We start from the raw sequence: 19,969 nt of genomic DNA, 5'->3' as shown, positions 1-19,969 counted from the left end.
GCTCTTGTCAAAAAACGTGCTGTGCTGAACATAAAGAATGATGATGACAAATGTTTTATGTGGTGTGTTCTGGCAAGACTGTACAGTGTAAAGAAAAATGCAGAAAGAGTGTCTAACTATCATGCATACAGAAATAAACTAAACTTTACTGGTATTGAATTTCCTGTCAGCATTACAAGCATTGACAAATTTGAACAGCAAAACAAACCCATCACCGTAAATGTTTACACGTGGGATGAAGAAGATGAACTGAAACCAGTCAGAATATCAAAGAACTCACCAACGATTGGTGATTGTGATACTAACCATGTTGACATGTTACTAATGACTGATGGTGTAAAATATCATTACACTTTGATTCGTACAATGAGTAGACTGATGGCGAGCACAAGCAATCACAATAGTAAACAAGACTTTTGTAGGCGATGTCTCTTGCGTATTCCATCAATTCATGCAGCACTTATACACAAGCAACATTGTAAGAGCGTTGATGATGCGGTTGTGAAGTTAACAACACCACCGCCAGACAGCAAAGTGTATTTTAAGAATGTATGCAAACTACAGAAAAGTCCTTATGTTGTTTATGCTGACTTTGAATCTATCATTGTGCCATATGAAGGACCTTTACCAAAAGACCTACCTAAAACAGTAACTCTAAGTAATCATCAAGTCTGTTCATATGCATTTATTGTTGTTAGTTCAGATGGTAAACATTCCAAACCGCAATTGTACAGAGGACCTAATGCAGCAAAGAACTTCTTACAGCAAATGAACCAAGTGCGAAATGACTGCTCCAAACAACTGAATCTTTCAGACATTGTTATGAAACCTGAAGACCAAGAACAGTTTAACTCTACCACACAGTGTTGGATATGCAAACAAAGTCTAACACCAAACACAGACAATCCAATAGTAAGAGATCATGATCATGTAAGTGGGCAGTTCCGAGGAGCAGCACACAGCAAATGTAATCTACAATTAAAGTTTGATCCTAAGACTTGGAAGCTTCCAATCTTCTTCCATAACTTGCGCGGTTATGATTCACATCTGATCATGCAGGCAGTAACTGATGAATACAAAGCAAGATGCATTGCGCAGTCTTCAGAAAAGTACATGGCCTTTACTCTGAATAGTTTATACTTCTACGATTCTGCTCAACATCTGATGGGAACACTTGAGTCTTTATCTTCATCACTAACTGCTTTCCCAATCACATGTAAGTACTTTGACAGTGACTTAGTTAGAAAGGGAGTCTATCCATATGAATACATGGATTCGTGGGAGAGGTTTGATGAAGATGAGTTACCACCAAAGGATGCTTACTTCTCACGGCTGAAGGGTAAAGGTATAAGTGACGAAGACTATGAACACGCTAAGACTGCATGGAATAAATTAGGATGTAATACAATGGGTGATTATCATGATCAATATTTGTTGGCTGATGTTTGTTTACTTGCAGATATATTTGAGAATTACAGAAGAACATGTATGAAGCACTACAATCTAGATCCTTCACATTACATATCTGCACCAGGCATGAGCTGGGATGCATTTCTTAGATTTACAGGAGTAAAGATTGACTTGCTATCAGATCTACCTACACTTCAGATGATTGAAAATGGACTACGTGGAGGAATCAGTATGGCTTCACACAATTACTGCAAAGCCAACAACAAATACTTGGACGACTTTGATCCTATGAAACCTTCTAATTACATCATGTATCTAGATGCAAACAATTTGTATGGTTGGGCAATGTGTCAGACGCTTCCACTTCGGAACTTTAAGATCTATTCAGGACCATTTTCACAATGTGTTGTGCTGACAATATTAAAAGCAGGCCCAGACAGTCGAAAGGGATGGATACTAGAAGTTGACTTAGACTATCCACTATCACTTCATGATCTACATAATGATTATCCTTTAGCGGCTGAGAGGTTAAAAGTAAACCCAAGAGAACCTCCAAAGCTGGTGCCCAATCTGTTTCACAAAAAGAAGTATGTGTGTCACTACAGACTGTTACAGTTTTACATTAGACATGGATTAATTTTGAAGGCTGTTCATCGTATAATTTTATTTGATCAAGAACAGTTTATGAAACCTTACATCATGAAAAACACAGAACTGAGAACCAAAGCCGCTGATGCATCAGAGAAAGACTTTTTTAAACTGATGAACAACAGTTGCTTTGGTAAGACAATGGAAAACCCACACAAGAGAAAGGATGTTAGACTTGTTACAAGAGAAAATGAGGCCATCAAGCTGACATCCAAACCACAGTATCAAGACTTTAAATACTTTCATGAACAGCTGTATGGTATCTTAATGAAAAAACTTGTAGTCAAGCTTGACAAACCAGTATTCATAGGCTTTACTGTGCTAGAGTTGTCAAAACTGTTGATGCTTGAGTTTTTGTATGATTATTTGAAACCAAGATATCCCAAATCGAGAGTACTTTACACAGACACAGATTCATTCTTACTTGACATTCCAGCGGATGACATTTACAAAGATCTAGAAGCTGAAAGTCCTGCAGTAAAAGGAAAAGATTCTTTTTATGACACTTGCGACTACCCTAAAGAATCACCATTGCACTCAAATGTTAACAAGAAGGTTATTGGAAAGATGAAAGATGAAATGAATGGGAAGATAATTAAGGAGTATGTTGGATTGCGTGCAAAGATGTACAGTGTTGCAAGTGAGAAAGGGGTGGTTAAAAAAGCAAAGGGTGTAAGCAAACAGGTTGTAAAGTCGAGCATATCGCATGATAACTACAAGGAAGCACTGTTTCAGAAGCGAGTGTTTCACCATGACAACCCTAAGATCAGTTCCGCGCTTCATCAGATCAACACAACTATTGTAAACAAGAAATCTTTAGATGCTAATGACACAAAGCGCGTTTATTCATCACCAGAATATTCTTATGCAATTGGCCACTGGAGAACAAACGCAAATAGTCTGAGTGTGTAATAAGAATTTTTGTCAATCGGGAAAACCCGCTATGACAGCTTTGTTTTGACTGCAGCGGGGAAAAGGACGTTGCTTGTGAAAGGGGAGTGTTTGTGAAAGGGGAGAAGGCTTTGTTGAGTTTCAAAGCAGCCACCAAGTACACTTATCAAAAGCTTGAATAAAATAAACAAGTCAATTGAATAAGTTAACACTCGGCGGCCGCCCGAAGGCAGCCTTTGAAGCGAAGTGAAGCGTAGTGAAGCGTAGTGAAGCGAAGCGTTGAAACAGAGTGAAGCAAAAACAATAACACAGCTGAAGCAGGGTGTTGAAGCAGGATGATTAAGAAGACAGCCAAAGCAGGGCAGGCGCAGCAAACCGTACATGCATGATCGTTACTATATTTAGAATCACGTCATTACTATTTTTGAAACCGTACATGCATGATCGTTACTATATTTAGAATCACGTCATTACTATTTTTGAAACCGTACATGCATGATCGTTACTATATTTAGAATCACGTCATTACTATTTTTGAAACCGTACATGCATGATCGTTACTATATTTAAACACTTGTCTAACAGTGCAGGCGCAGTGTGATACTTCTGTTGTTGCGCACAAACAAGCACTGTAAGTCTAAGACTGGGACTGTTGGAGCTCTGATGTGACAGGAATATGCGGCGTTTCTGACCAGTACTCTCTGTACTCTTCGATCTGGAGCATCTCTTCGATTTGTTTAAGTTTGCCCATGATAAAACTGATTGGCAAACCAACAGTGGTAAATCGCGGAAATGCATAAAGCGATCTAGCAACGGCGCGTAGTCTACGCGCATGAACATCGGAATAGCCAGTTTTTGCTTTCAACCAGTCAGCCCACGTTTCTTTCATTCTCCCTTCTTTTCTTTGCTTCTCCTGCCATTGTTTGCACATAATCAAAAACTGTCCAAACTGAATGTAAATTAAGATTTGTTGTGCGTCCTGTCTTTTGAGATTTCTTATCCCTTTTTGCAGTCTTTCCACAATATCTTTTTCATTTTCTGCTTGAGCAAAATAAGCATTTGTGAAAGCTTCTGTGGATATAGCATGGCTAACATCTGCTTGGTTTGAAACGAGATAGTGATGTAAATCACTTGGCGTTGTTGGTTCTACTCTCTTTTTCTTTCCGTCTTTTTCTTTGAACAAATCTTCTATCTTCCTTTTTGGTTTTTTGGGCAGTCTCATTAATCCTTCTGTTTTAGCCTTAACTGCTATTAAGGCCATCTGCTCAAAATATTTTCTATTCTCTTCTAGTACATGCTGTTCTTCTTCTGTCCAAAATTCTGATGGTGTTGGCGCTGGTAGTGGGACATTACAAGCTTGTTCCATGTCAGGTAGAATTAAAGTTGTTGGCCGCCTAGAATAATCTAACAATTCTTGATGTCCTGAGCTAACCCTATAGATTCTTGAGACAGGCAAAACACTTTTCTCACAGAAAACACGTCTTCACACCACCACAGCACCAGGAAAAATGACAAACACACGCTGGCTCTTTGGAGAGCGTCTAAAAATAAAGTGGCTTAACCAGGTTGCAGGCCTGGCAAACACACGCTGGCTGTTTGGAGAGCGTCTAAAAATAAAGTGGCTTAACCAGGTTCTGGGTTACTGATTCCGACAGACCCGGAATTGGTTCAAAACAACCTTACTTTACTGTATTTTTTTTTTGTATGGATTTATGCAGTATTTTTCTGATTTTGTCGCATGTTTCATTTTAGTAAAAGTTTAGTCCAGAAGCCTATTTTGCGTTAATATTTAGGGTCTGTCGGAATCGGTGAGCCAGAACGTACATTCTCCCTTTCTCTGCACGCTTTTCTGTACCTCTCTTCGTTTTAACTTTCTGAGCGTGTTTTTAATCCAAACATATCATATCTATATATTTTTGGAATCAGGAACCGACAAGGAATACGATGAAAGTGTTTTTAAATTGATTTCGAAAAAAAAAATTTGATAATAATTTTTATATATTTAATTTTCAGAGCTTGTTTTTAATCCAAATATAACATATTGATATGTTTTTGGAATCAGCAAATGATGGAGAATAAGATAAACGTAAATTTGGATCGTTTTATAAATTTTTAATTTTTTTTACAATTTTCAGATTTTTAATGACCAAAGTCATTAATTAATTTTTAAGCCACCAAGCTGAAATGCAATACCGAACCCCGGGCTTCGTCGAAGAGTACTTGACCAAAATTTCAACCAATTTGGTTGAAAAATGAGGGCGTGACAGTGCCGCCTCAACTTTCACGAAAAGCCGGATATGACGTCATCAAAGACATTTATCAAAAAAATGAAAAAAACGTTCGGGGATTTCATACCCAGGAACTCTCATGTCAAATTTCATAAAGATCGGTCCAGTAGTTTAGTCTGAATCGCTCTACACACACACACACACAGACACACACACAGACACACACACGCACACACGCACATACACCACGACCCTCGTTTCGATTCCCCCTCGATGTTAAAATATTTAGTCAAAACTTGACTAAATATAAAAACGGTCCTACTTTTTGTTTCGGCTTGTTCCAGCGTCGCGGACGACGCTGGTATCTGCGGTCGGGAAGACTTTCCACGAATTTGCCTGCAGGGCGCCGCCATGTTTTCTGTGCTCGACTGCGAGCAGACCACAGGCACATTACACCCAAAATTCTTGTAGGCATACACAGACGCAACATAGCATATACAGACAATAACACCCACAACACTTCAACTGCATATGAAAGGAATAAAAATAAATCCGCAAATCAGTCGCGCACAAAACACCAGAAAGAAAAACAAGGAGTACCAAAGCGGCGTGCAGAAACTAAACTGACTCGGAGACTGAGAAGAAACAATTATCACACGATGTGGATAGCAAACATTAAAATAAAACAGATAAGTCAAGCAAAAAATAAACACAAATATCGAAAACACAATAAACAAAGGTAAAGAAAACAAAAAGAGATGCTTGCCGACAGTCAGTGTGTGTGTGCGTGGTTTGCCGTGTGCGTCAGCGGGGTGTGTGTGTGTGTGTGTGTGTGTGTGTGTGTGTGCGTGCGCGTGCATGCGTGCGTAGGCTACGTTCTTGCGTGTGTGCGTTCGAATGAGAAAGAAGAGAGAGAGAGGATTGAACAATGAGGTCACGTTCTCTGTCACATGAATACATATACACACACTGAAGGCTACTTCGGACACGAACACTTGCCAACAACTGTGGTTGGACATGCTTTTGAAATGTAATATTTTTTCGACATGATTTCTGGACATACGAATCCCGCTGTGTTGCCTACTGATGTTGCGAATGATGAAGGTTTTGAGTTGACTGACCTTGAGGAGGGATTGCATCAGGCGTTTATCGTCTCAAATTATATCCTTGCTACTTTTCAGGAGTCAACTATTGCCATTCATGGTAACTTGGATAGTCAATGTTTTTATTTGTTTGATTCCCATCAAAGAAACAGAAATGGTAACCATTCTTCAAATGGCGCTGCAGTTTTGATGTCATCAAGTTAATTCCTTTGCAGAATTGATTGATTTTCTCAAAAGCCATTATCAATGTGTTTATCAATTAACACCTGTTCATTTCTGTCCAACTGCAATGCAAACTCAATGTGGAGGAAACAAGGATTCATTACAAACAAGTCATCCCTGTACATCAACAGATTTATGTACCTCAATCAATACTGCTAGTATGAGTGACAGGAATCTAAAAGAACAAGTCGCGTAAGGCGAAAATACAATATTTAGTCAAGTAGCTGTCCCACTCACAGAATGAAACTGAACGCAATGCCATTTTTCAGCAAGACCGTATACTCGTAGCATCGTCAGTCCACCGCTCATGGCAAAGGCAGTGAAATTGACAAGAAGAGCGGGGTAGTAGTTGCGCTAAGAAGGATAGCACGCTTTTCTGTACCTCTCTTTGTTTTAACTTTCTGAGCGTGTTTTTAATCCAAACATATCATATCTATATGTTTTTGGAATCAGGAACCGACAAGGAATAAGATGAAAGTGTTTTTAAATTGATTTGGACAATTTAATTTTGATAATAATTTTTATATATTTAATTTTCAGAGCTTGTTTTTAATCCGAATATAACATATTTATATGTTTTTGGAATCAGCAAATGATGGAAAATAAGATAAACGTAAATTTGGATCGTTTTATAAATTTTTTTTTTTTTTTACAATTTTCCGATTTTTAATGACCAAAGTCATTAATTAATTTTTAAGCCACCAAGCTGAAATGCAATACCGAACCCCGGGCTTCGTCGAAGATTACTTGACCAAAATTTCAACCAATTTGGTTGAAAAATGAGGGCGTGACAGTGCCGCCTCAACTTTCACGAAAAGCCGGATATGACGTCATCAAAGACATTTATCAAAAAAATGAAAAAAACGTTCGGGGATTTCATACCCAGGAACTCTCATGTCAAATTTCATAAAGATCGGTCCAGTAGTTTAGTCTGAATCGCTCTACACACACACACAGACAGACACACACACACACACACACACACACACACACACACACACACACACACACATACACCACGACCCTCGTCTCGATTCCCCCCTCTACGTTAAAATATTTAGTCAAAACTTGACTAAATATAAAAAACAACCAAACGCAAATGTACTACTACTTCTACGACTCGTTTGAATGTAAAACAGAAATGTAACACTATCTGTGACAATGACGGTTCTACGACTCGTTTGAAGGACAGTATAGATCGAACCTTAACCCACAACTACGACAATTTGTGTCAGACTTTTTTGAACAGGAAAATATGCCTCTGTTCAACAGTAACCAAAACATGGAAGATGTTTTTGAAACTTTACAGAAATGTAACACTAGCCTATCTGTGACAATGTTGCTTTTGAATTGAACCCACATTTGTTGAACAGGAGAGAATGTTCCTGTTTAACAGTGCCCAAAACACTGAATCTGACGTTTTTGAATCTTTTCTGTCATCTAACTGAATCTGACGTTTTTGAATCTTTTCTGTCATCTAACCCAATTGCTCATGACTTCATCGATCTTGAACATGCCTACTTTTCAAAGAAAGACAGACAAAAGCGAAATCTGCATGTTAGCCATCTGCCTGAAATGGTCAATGCACTTTTGTAAAATTGTCACAGCTGTAATGCACTTTTGTGAAATGGTCAGTGCTGTTGTGCACTTATGCAAAACTTGGTGCTGTGCTGTTAACATTTGAACAAAATGCATTTTGTTCAAATGTTTAGTGCAACTTGCTACTATATAATCGCTGTATGCGCTTTGTGGTAATAATGCACTGTTGTGAAAAGTTTGCGCTAAATGTTGGCACTATGCATCATTGTTGGAGCACCCTCCTGTAGATGCACCATGCTGAAAAATGTACTTATGAATCAAGCATTGACTGAAATAAACAATTTATATATCCAGCACAACATGCAATTCATTAACTTTTGACCCTAACCTTTAACACTTCCCAAAATAAATCTTTGGTGGACATTGCATCGACGCTGTTCATTTTGAATGAACATTTTTCTTGTTTTGACTTGGCACCGTTCCAAGAGACAGCGGTATACAAGGCAGTGTCCGTATTCCTCACTACCGGGGGCGCGGTGTAACGATTACATATTTTCGCCGTGGTCATATCAGTTTCCCCCTCGATATAATTATACTCAAGACTGACTGAAATTAATAAGTGACATTATTTAAGGACGAAAACCATGTCACTTTCTTGCATGTGAAGAAAATTGGGGGTGAAATTTAATAGATTAAAGTCGGGTTAAACCCCGGGAACATATGCCCCTAATGGCTTTGCCGTCAGGGCGTAAAACTTGAATTTATCTAACCTCACGCCCAATGCCCCAGGGCCGGACCACGGACCTACATTCTACCCAGTAGAATGTAGGTCCGTGGCCGGACCAAGTTCGTTTGAGGGGGGGGGGGGGGGGTTCCAACTGAAGGCAGGGGTCCAAAGTCCACATTTTTTTTCTCTGAGAGGTACATTGGATGGCCAGGGGGGGGGGGGGGGTCCGGAACCCCAGGACCCCCCCCCCCCCCCCGATCCGGCCCTGTGCCCCTAATGGTTTTACCGTGAGGGCGTTAAACATTACCTATCATCAACCTCACTCCTTTCCGCATCTGGGTTCTAAGAGACCCAGTGAGAGCCTAATTAGCTGCTATAGCAACAACACCAAACACAAATTGATGATGACTATGATGTAAAAAAAATAGATATTGAGATGGCTCTAAGTTGGGGCTGTGTTTATGTGTGTCAGTCACGGTCTGTGTGTGTGTGTGTGTGTGTGTGTGTGTGTGTGTGTGTGTGTGTGTGTCAGTGTGTGTGTGTCAGTGTGTGTGTCGTGTGTGTATGTGTATGTGTGTGTCACGTTGTGTGTTTGTTTGTGTGTGTGTGTGTGTGCGTGCGTGAGATAATAAATTTGGATTTCTTCTCGCATGTAAATGTTGAAAAATTTGGCCTATTTTTTTCCGATTTTTAATTTGGCCTTCCGCTTTTGTCAAGTCGATTTTGAGAGTACCCTTATTTCAGCGGTCAGGTGATCACTGTAAAAATAAATCTTCAATCCGAAAGATGATCCAGATAGTTCAGTGAGCGGCCTAAACTGGCATATAAAGTTTGAAGGAAATGACGGAGGAATTATTGCTTTTATTTAGGTGCGAAATTTGTTGCAATACTTTTATGGCGAAATTCATATCACGTTTACAAAGAAATCAGGATTCCACTAAATGTATCGACAATTCAAAAGCAGTCACTACAGGGACACACACACACACACACACACACACACACACACACTCACTAACATGCACGCACGCACGCACACATGCACGGATGTGTGTCAAACAGGGCAGGCACGTAACACAGACTGCTATCGTTTCAGGACGTGATCGTGGTGAGCAGCCTGACTGCACACGGCAGGAACGAGTCCAGGAACCGGTTTGTGCGACACTTGTATAAGCACTCAAGCACATCTTGCGGAACGGACCCCAAATCAGTAAAGCTTTTCAAAAAGAGAAAACCGTGTGCACTACGTGTCTTGTGTGTGTGTGTGTGTGTGTGTGTCAGTGTGTGTGCGCGTGTGTGTGCGTGTGTGTGTGTCACAGTGTGTGTGTGTGTGTATCAGTGCCACGAGTGTTAGTGTGCCAGTCAGTGTGTGAGTGTCTGTGGGCCGTGTGTGTGTGTGTGTGTGTGTGTGTGTGTGTGTCAGTGTACGTGTGTGTGTGTGTCAGTGTGTGTCACTGAGTGTGTGTGTCAGTGTGTGTGTGTGTGTGTGTGCCACGGTGTATGTGTGTGCCGTTGTGTTAGTGTCTGGCCGTTGTGTGTGTGTGTCAGTGTGTGTGGTGTGTGTGACGGTGTGTGTGACGGTGTGTCAGTGTGTGTGAGTGTGTGTCTGTGACTACACTTGTTTTATATTAACAACTGACTCAGTGCTAGGCAGTGGCACTGTTCCAAGACTCGTGAGAAAGCGGTATAAAAGGCAGTGTGTGCCGTCACATTCCTCATTTAACTCCGAATCTGGGTTCCAACGGACCCAGTGAGCGGCTATTTTTAAGCATTGCTCAAACAACCCAAAACACGAAATAATGATTATTTAGAAAACTAGACATTGCGGATTGTGCCACACTTACAGTCAGCCTGTCCCGTTTGCCAGCGGTGTGTGTGTGTGTGTGTGTGTCAAGGGCGGGTGAGCGTGGTGGTGGGGGGGGGGGGTGTTTGTTATTTAGTGTGTGTTAGTGTCTGTGTCTGTGTGCCAGTGTTTATCACGGTATGTCAGTGTGTGTGTGCCGTGAGTGTGTCAGAGTTTGCCGGTGTGTGTGTGTGTGTGTTTGTGTCAGTGACGGTGTGTGTCAGTGTCTGTGTCTGTGCCGGTGTGGGCCTCCGACGGTCTCTGTCGGGTAGGCTATGATATGGCTGACGGTCTCAGCCTGCCGAGTGTCTGTCCGCCGGCCGGCTCTGTTCGCTTGTCACGTGTGTGTGTCAGTGTGTGTGTGTGCAGGGCCGGACCAAATGAGTTGTAAGGGGGGGGTTCCTCCCGGTTTTTTGGGGGGGCAAATCAGCGAAGTGGCGAAGCCACAAGCGCGCAGGGGGGTCCGGGGGCATGCTCCCCCGGAAAATTTTTGAAAAACGGTTAAAATCTGTGCAATCTGGTGCATTCTGGGCCTTGTTTTGAGGGTTAAGAGCAGCATTGTTTTGGTGCTAAAACTAGTAAAAGTCAAAGCAAGGTACATGCTTTCTCCAGGGGTGGGGTTCCGGAACCCCTGGAACCCCCCCCCTGGGTCCGGCCCTGTGTGTGTGACGGTGTGTGTGTGTCACAGTGTGTGTGTGTGTGTGTGTGTGTGTGTGACGGTGTGTGTGTGACGGTGTGTGTGTGACGGTGTGTGTGTGTGTGTGTGTGTCACAGTGTGTGTGTGTCAGTGTCAGTGTGTGTGTGTCAGCCCTGTCACGTACGTGTGTGTCGTGTGTGAATGTGTGTGTGTCGGTGTGTGTCACTGACGTTGTGTGTTTGTTTGTGTGTGTGTGTGTGTGTGTGTGTGTAGTCACGGCGGTGTGTGCGTGCGTGTGTGTGTGTGTGTCACGTCAGTGTGTGTGTGCCACGAGTGTTGAGTGACTGTGAGCCTCAGTGACGGTCTGTGGCGGGTGTGCCGTGTGTGTGTAGTGTGTGTGTGTGTGTGAGGTGTGTGTCAGTGTGTGTGTGTGTGTGTGTGTGTGTGTCGGTGTGTGTATATGTCAGTGGGTGTGTCACGGTGTCAGTCACGGTGTGTGTCAGTGTGTGTGCCGTTGTGCTGGTTTGTCAGTGTGCCGTTCCGCACGGTTTTTGCCGTGCCGTTCAGTGTGTGTGTCAGTTGTGTGCAAGTTGTGTGTGTGGTGTGTGTGTGCCGTTGTGTGTGTGTGTGTGTGTGCGAGTGTGTCTGTGACTACACTCAGTTGTTCTATATTTACAACTGACTCAGTGCTAGGCAGTGGCACTGTTCCAAGACTCGTGAAAGAGCGGTATAAAAGGCAGTGTGTGCCGTCACGTTCCTTAGTCTTCACCGGCTCCAAATCTGGGTTCCAACGGACCCAGTGAGCGGCTATTTAAGCATTGGTCAAACAACCCAAAACACGAAATAATGATTATTTAGAAAACTTGACATTGCGGATTGTGCCGCACTTACAGTCAGCCTGTCCCGTTTGCCAGCCGGGAGAGTGTGTGTGTGTCAGCGGCTATGATATGGCCCGCAGAGACATACATCTATGTCTCTGATATGGCTGACGGTCTCAGGCCGAGTGTCTCTACGCCGGCTGTGTTCGCTTGTGTGTGTGTGTGTGTGTGTGTGTGTGCCAGTGTATGTGTGCAAGTCTGTTTCAGCCTGTCTGTCACTGGCATCATCATTCAGTCAATGCCGCTGACGTTCTCACTTGAGTGTCTTGTCAGTCCGCTGACGGTGTTCGCTTGTGTTTGTGTAGGCCTATGATTGTGTGCGAAGGGGTACGGGTGTGTGTGTGTGTGTGTAGGGGAAGGGAGGGCAAGTCGACCCCCTCGGGTATGTCGTCCCCCCTCGATTTTGAGAACATGACACTGCAGGGGTGATTATCATCGATTTCATAAGCCAGAGTTACCCAACCTGAATCAGTTGAAGAAAAAAAAATGTCGAAAAAAACGGGCCCAGCAAAGCGGTAAGTCTTTGTCAATTTTGATGGTTTCCACTCTAAAATTGTTGCACGAAAAAAACCACAGTCAGTGCATGGGAGCCGCTGATTCGTAAAATGCACCAGATCTGCAAAAAAGCTTTGGCTTTCATAACAACTAGTCGAAAGTTATAGATCTCAGGCTATCCCAGGAACAATGGTAAATAGCAATGTTCAGCGAGTACCATGATCGGGTAATTCGTCCCCCCCCCTAGTAGTAGTCTAGGCCTATTAAACTATTTCACGTTCACGCAACCTGAAATGGGCGACACAAATCAATTACAAGTCCAATTTGTAAATATATTTTCCCATTTGCTTCGCTTTGAACCAGAGCAACTAATAAATATAGATGTTTGAACATCCATCCCTTCAAATACTCACCCTCCCTGCATAGCCAAGACGTCGATCGACTTCTGACGTAGGCCGACTCATTATGACGTCATTCTCACTTCCGATTAACAAAACTGACACAGAAAAGTTACTTAAGTCAATTTCCACCTGGACGAATTACCCGCCCCCCATGGACGAGTTGCCCTCCATGGAGGGCAAGTCGTCCATGCTTCAGGATTTTTGTCTTTTATATTTTATTTTAAAACCGTGCCAGTTGGATCGTTCATATTCCACACAACGCTTACACGAAAGAGAACACACCAGGTTTTACAACAAAAACAATATTTTTTTTAAAAAGACGAGAGGTATAAGCTGCATTCGTTAGAGGGGTCGACTTGCCCTCCCTTCCCCTATGTGTGTTTGTGTGTGTATGTATTCTGCGCTGCTTCACCGCCGTAACTCCAAGATCAGTCGAGTCATCGTTTCGACCCATCTTGAACACGCGGCCAGTACCGTGTAACTGTTACACGGTACTGGCCGCGTGTTCAAGATGCGTTGTCAATGACTTCCTTGAGTCTCGGGCAGCCTGATTCCGCTTCGTGCGTCTAGGTGACTCAAAACAATACTTCCGTCGCGAGTATTTCTGGCTTCGTGGTTGAAAACGACGCCGTAAAACACCAAATAAAGAAAGAAAACAATACTTGATTATTTTTGTTTCAACCAACAGCAAAGATTTATTTATTCTTTTAATAATGTTTAGTTATTCATGCTGGAAAGGGTCTGGAAACTTCTGGTTACTTTCCCAAAACCAAACATTTTACGAAAATGAGTACCGGAAGTTTGTATGAAAACGGCGCGAAGTACGCGTGTTCCAAGGATTTCCCTCCTTGCTCCCATCGCAATCTGTGAAACTTTCAGCGTAATAAACGCTTGTTTTACAGGTAGAGCGGGTTGATTCGCAAGTAGCAATGGTGCGAACAAAAGCAGATAGCTGCCCTGCTGCTGGACGAAAAGGTAAAGTTGGTGTTTTAAAGTTTGCTTGCTAGTTCAATGTTTCTACTCAGTTCTACTTCTAGTTCTACTTCTAGCTTCCATAGTGTACTGAATGATGAATCAGTGATTGTACTTGTAGACCATTTGCGAGGCGAGTTCGACGAATCGTGGATCGGGTGTTTCTGATGGGGTTGAATTCGCATAATTTATGTTGTTTTTGTGTGTGTGTGACTGTGAAGCAATTGATCACCTTGGTAACTCAGTGATTCAGCAGTGCCAGTGGTTCTCTGAAAACTAAAGCATGCTAGTACTAGTGCAGTGTGGGAAATGTTCCTTTTAGTTATTTCATATTTCTATCTGGTGGCTTGGTTGAGATAAGTTTGTATGAAATGATACATGGGGAAGAAAGTTAAGAATTCATGATGAAAATCGGTATGGAACTGGAAGAAAATCAGTGCCAGTTCCATACCGTCTTACGGTGAAAATCACTGATGCTTTGATTAACCATTAACATTACTACAATAATAACATGTGATGCATCACTATCAGACAGTTACGGTGAAAATCACTGATGCTTTGATTAACCAATAGCCTAACATTACTACAATAATAACGTGATGTATCACTATCAGACAGGCTCCGCCTGGCGTCTGGCATTATGGGGTTAGTGCTAGGACTGGTTGGTCCAGTGTCAGAATAATGTGACGGGGTGAGACATGAAGCCTGTGCTGCGACTTCTGTCTTGTGTGTGGCGCACGTTAAATGTCAAAGCAGCACCGCCCTGATATGGCCCTTCGTGGTCGGCATGGGCGTTAAGGCCTAAAAAAAAAAATAGGTGTGGTTACGGTAACCCGACCTACCCTATTTTTAGGGGCCGACCCTATGACTTTTTATTACATTTGTCAAACAAACAAAACAAAAAACAAAAAACGAGTGCAGAAAACGCAATGAAAGCGAAAGCGCCCGAGTCGCACACTTATTTCCCTGTCAAGTAGGTTTAATTTGTACACATTAGAAAAAAAAGTTTTAAAAAAAAGTGATTGCCTACCTTCCTACCCTATTTTTTTGGCTATGTTACCATAACCACACCTTTTTTTTTTTTGGGCCTAAGCAAACAAACAAACAAACAAACTATCAGACAGTAATCAGAACGTTGTTTCGGCATGCCATTGCCAAACTGTAGCTTACATCAAACTTATGTCTTGTCTGTGTTTCAGTGTACATATATTAGTCCACACTGGCTATGCGCACTCGGAGTGTATACACGATTCTGTCCCTGTATATACTCCGGCGTTAACTTCCGGTTGCGAAGCGAATTTGCCATTCAAAGCAAATTTGCAATAGGATTAGGAATGTAGACCAGTTGTGCAAAAACAAAAACAATTTGAGGCTCCACGGCCTTTCCTGTAATGTAGATTTCATTCTCGGAGTATACATAAAAGACCAGACAAACATCAACACTCAGAGTGTCATTCGACGCCATTTTGCGAAGGAACACAGCCGTACACTTTCGATTCATAGTATCAAAATACGCTTAATACAAACACAAACAAAACAGAAACACACACAAAACCTGATGCTGCATGGCAGTTTATTGTCGGAGTATGGAACACACTTTGTGTGTATCGACCTAGAAGTGGTTTTGTACTATGTGAATGTACATTATTTGCCAACCCTCGACACTCCGAAAAAAGAGATAGCAGAAGTCAATCCGTCAGATTGATTTTTTTATTGGCTACTTCCTAACGACTTGTTAAGGTGTATTTCATTGGCTAAAGAGTTGTAACAGAGCTTTTCATTGTCGGAGTGTATACAGACCCATCGATCCTGTATACACTCTGAGTGCGTATAGCTTTTGCCGTATTAGTCACCCAGGCGGTAAGAAACTTTGAAGAAAGGGTAACATAAACCTGATTCCGTCTCCCCACATGTGCGTTTACACAATCTAGCTGGCCAAATGCATCTCCATCACCCCCTGACACTAGTTGTGACTTTCCGAGCTGGATAACGCTTGGTTTGATATGCAGCACTGTTACCACACCCATGTTGCTATAGGTGACTCCAACACTGGAAGTTTCATACTCACACCATATGCAGATTTAACTTTGAAAGCGGATCACTTTGTTAGGCCTAAAAAAAAAAAAAATAGGTGTGGTTACGGTAACCCGACCTAGCCTATTTTTAGGGGCCGACCCTATAACTTTTTATTACATTTGTAAAAAAACAACCAAAAAAAACAACCGAGTGCAGAAAACGCAATGAAAACGACAGCGCTCGAGTCGCACACTTATTTCCCTGTCAAGTAGTTTTAATTTGTACACATTAGAAAAAAAAGTTTTTAAAAAAAAAGTGATTGCCTACCTTCCTACCCAATTTTGGGGGGCTATGTTACCTTAACCAAACCTATTATTTTTTTTTGGCCTTAGCTTGTGTAATTAAATGTTGCATTGTTCTCTTTGCTTTCAGTGGTCGCAGCACGTGCCCCAAGGAAGAATGTTGGAGGGAGCAGTTCTTCAGCAGGCTGCAGTAGCAGCGCCAATCTTGGTGCTTCACCTGCAGGTGTGAAAGACGGAGGTTCTACTCCTAGTCCAACTGGCTGGTTCAAATTAAAGTATAACTATAAATAATATCCCCCACAATACACCACTTCACTCTTCTGTCTTCAGAGTCTGCGCAGCTCTTGCGAGATATCAGTCCTGCATGCTATTTGTTTTGATTGGGCTGGTGCGAGGGTAACTGTAAACATTGAGTCTTTGCAGCTCTCGTGAGATATCTGTCCCACATGCTCTGCTTTGCTTCAAAGTTTGCTGGAGCTTGGAATATATATATATTGAAAGCAAGCATTCACTATTGTACAATTTGCAAATAGATACATACATACATGCACACACGTTTTTTCACCAGCAATGATCTACTGATCTAGGTGCCAATGCCATGTACTGGATGTGGCCAATGCTTACTTGCAGTGGTTCAACAAGTATAAATAAATTTGGTAAATAATTGACTTCCCTCACACTATCGTCGCTCAACTTTATTCTGTGATTTTGGGGTGATATCAAATGTAATGCATGGAATTTTATGCACATTACCTGCAGTTTGAAGAGCCCCGATTCAATGATTGATCCCACCTCCATATCGATTACTCAACCGGAATTTAAAAAAATTGATTTTGAGAAAGAGATTTGTCAAACTCAAAGTAATAGAAAAACTGCCCAACCCCCCACTCAACAGAAACACGCCTGTCCTGAGTTGTGTCCTTATCTTATTCTTAGAATGCATGTATCTTTCTTTATTTAAATTGTAATGTCATGCATGTTTGATTTGAAGGAAAGTATGCAGGCGGCAACCCAGTGTGCCCCAGACCGACTCCCGACTGGCAGAAAGGCATTGGCACGTTCTTCCAGAGCAAGCCAGGCAACGAGGAGAACCAGGAACCGGGGGAGGAAGCGGGCTGCTCGGGGTCATCATCGTCCTGTGAAACCAACGTTGGCGGCAGTGCGTCTTCAAGTTCAACTCCCTCAAAGTCAAAGTCCAGCTCCGGTCCCAGTGGCAGTAAATCCAGCACAGCAGGGTGAGGGCATAACTATTGCTTTTATGTAGTGAATCAGCCAGTTTGCCACAAACTTATCAACTTATAGTGAAAGTTTCATTTTTAAGAGAGGACAAAACCAAGACTGACAGTACATTGGAACCTCTCTTTTTAGACCTTGAAAAATCTAAAAACAAATGGGTCTTTTTTTTCTTTTTTTTTAAATGGACGTTAATTTACAGAGGTTATGAAACTTTTTGTATCATGTGTCTTTCAATGTTAAGATTTGCTTTTAACTTTGTTTTTTACCATTTGCAGCCCTTCCAGGAGCCAGGATGACTGCGGAGAAGAGGATAACAGCGGATTGAGGGAATTACCATCATCATAAACTGTATAGCGTAAATGTTGCAGAGATTTCATTTCCTGTCCATAGGATCTCACAAGCCATGTCTGCGAGTATTTCAGTTTCATTACGAGTTACACTTTTAAAAATGTTATGTACTAATTGGACACTTCATTTTCTTTCACCACAACAAAAATGTAATTGGTACAACTTGTAAACGTCATTTTCACAACTTGGCATTGTCCGATATTCACCCCGTGGAAGTGATGTCACATACTGAAAGAAGAGCGACCGTTTGAGATTCACTCGGTGGGACTGTGAACCTGACACTGGGCTAATTCGGGTTATTGCCCACAACTGTCTGTGGAAGAATCACATGAACTAATAGTTTCTCATTTTAATATGCATTTTAATGTTTGTCTTCCTGCCGTGTAAATATTGAATAAAGTGTGTTCTGAACTTTACTGCCAGGTGTGTGTTTTTCAGTCAGATAGTATTGCAGTTTTGTGGTTGAAAGAAAGCTTGTCCCAACACAAGCAAACTTGTAGTGTATTCAAAAGGGTGTGTGTGTATGTGTGAACAAAATGTTCATAAAAAAGAATTGTATCACCCCTAAAAACAAAAGAGAAGTAAATCAGTGGGTGTAGAATACTCTGGTGAAGCGTGCTGTAGTGTGAGAAATACTCTGGTGAAACGTGCTGTACTGTGTGTGTGTGTAACTGGAGAAGTAACTGTATCTGACCACAGAACTAAAGTTTCTTGACCTTTACAGTATACCCTTACACTGGTGCAATTCTGTAACACATGTTACATAGCCACTGGTGAATTAACAGAGAAAAATAAAAAACGGTCATATAGGTTTTCGCATCCATGGGAGGTAATCGGAACCGACCCAACAGACTGAGCCAGTAGCGCGACATATGTCGTGACAACCAGGTGACAGTATTCGTAAAGTAGCGCGACAACCAGCCTAAGGGTTAATGCGAGTAAACCAAGGCATTCTTTACTCACCTGAGCAATCAGGAGAGTGTTAATACAGTGGAACCCCTTTTAACCCTTACACTGGTGCAATTCTGTAACACGTTACATAGCCACTGGTGAATTAACAATAACAGAGAGAAAAATAACAAAAAACGGTCATATAGGTTTTCGCAGCCATGGGAGGTAATCGGAACCGACCAAACAGACTGAGCCAGTAGCGCGACATATGTCGTGACAACCAGGTGACAGTATACGTAACTCTGCGAACGCCAAGAAGAAGAAGACAGTATACGTAAAGGACAACCAGCCTAAGGGTTAAGGGAATTTTAAAATGGAGGTAAATTTCCAGAGGTTATCAACAAAATCTGAAGAAAAGTCTTTAAAAGTAGGGGGGGGGGTCTTCAAACAAATTCATGTTGTACTGAAAAGCTTGTCAACTTTTGGACAAATATGTGTTTAAGCATGGAAGTACCCTCAATGGAAACTACTAGTAAAATCGCTCAAATACAGGGGAACCCCCAATTTAAGATTTCCTGTTTTCGGACCTTGCTTTCTGTTTCAGTTTGTTTTTTGTTCATAAAGTCTGCAGATTTTCCTCTCTTTCAAAGCCTGATTTTCTCATATACTAGGTTTTGCAGTCTTAACCTTCACCGTTAACATGAAGTTAAGCACAGATGTGTACGTGTGTATCTCTCATGTAATAATTTTGCGATATCGCACAAAAATGCAGAAGCAGTAAGTCACATTCTCTTCCAAAAGCACCGATCCTCCTGGTTGTAAACAGACAATGAGACATTCAGTACTACCAAACGGCTGTGCATTTTACAGAAACTCCATGCCCTTCTACTGTCAATGTATGGGCGGCCTCAGGCACCCACAGTCATCAGTCAAGGGTGTAGGAAGAGCTTGGCTTATGTAAAACTATGGAGGCCTCGAGCTTCCATACTCAACTTGTTTTTTTATTTGTTATCAAGTTTACTCACCATTTTCAGGATCATAATATTCGGAAAGAATCATTCTTGAAGAATAACTAAAGTCTCTTAAAAACACAAAGAATGTATGGGGCAGATAATGGTATTGGGGTGCCCGAGTCACCCAGAGCCATCGTACCGTTCACCAAAACAGCAAGACAATTTCGAG

The 19,969-nt window shown here is 41.8% G+C and overlaps 1 protein-coding gene across 2 annotated transcripts in view; it reads left to right on the top strand.

Annotated features, from left to right (window-relative positions):
* The window catches only part of LOC138960022 (PCNA-associated factor-like), a 63,734-nt gene extending 45,422 nt beyond the window's left edge, over nt 1-18,312 (top strand). Inside the window, exons 2-6 of one of the 2 annotated variants that reach the window (XM_070331740.1) lie at nt 9,865-9,920; nt 13,925-13,997; nt 16,443-16,535; nt 17,304-17,547; nt 17,824-18,312. In XM_070331740.1, coding sequence (XP_070187841.1) covers nt 9,865-9,920; nt 13,925-13,997; nt 16,443-16,535; nt 17,304-17,547; nt 17,824-17,893 — 536 coding nt within the window. In that variant the 3' untranslated portion in view covers nt 17,894-18,312. Of the gene's footprint in view, nt 1-9,864; nt 9,921-12,520; nt 12,642-13,924; nt 13,998-16,442; nt 16,536-17,303; nt 17,548-17,823 lie in introns of those variants that run through there. The other variant, XM_070331741.1, reaches the window with a different exon arrangement.
* The last annotated feature ends 1,657 nt before the right edge of the window (nt 18,313-19,969 follow it).

Source organism: Littorina saxatilis, linkage group LG2, assembly GCF_037325665.1.
Source record: "Littorina saxatilis isolate snail1 linkage group LG2, US_GU_Lsax_2.0, whole genome shotgun sequence".
NCBI lineage: Eukaryota > Metazoa > Mollusca > Gastropoda > Littorinimorpha > Littorinidae > Littorina > Littorina saxatilis.
The sequence above is the reverse complement of the archived record's forward strand: the minus strand, read 5'-3'. Positions and strand labels throughout refer to the sequence as shown.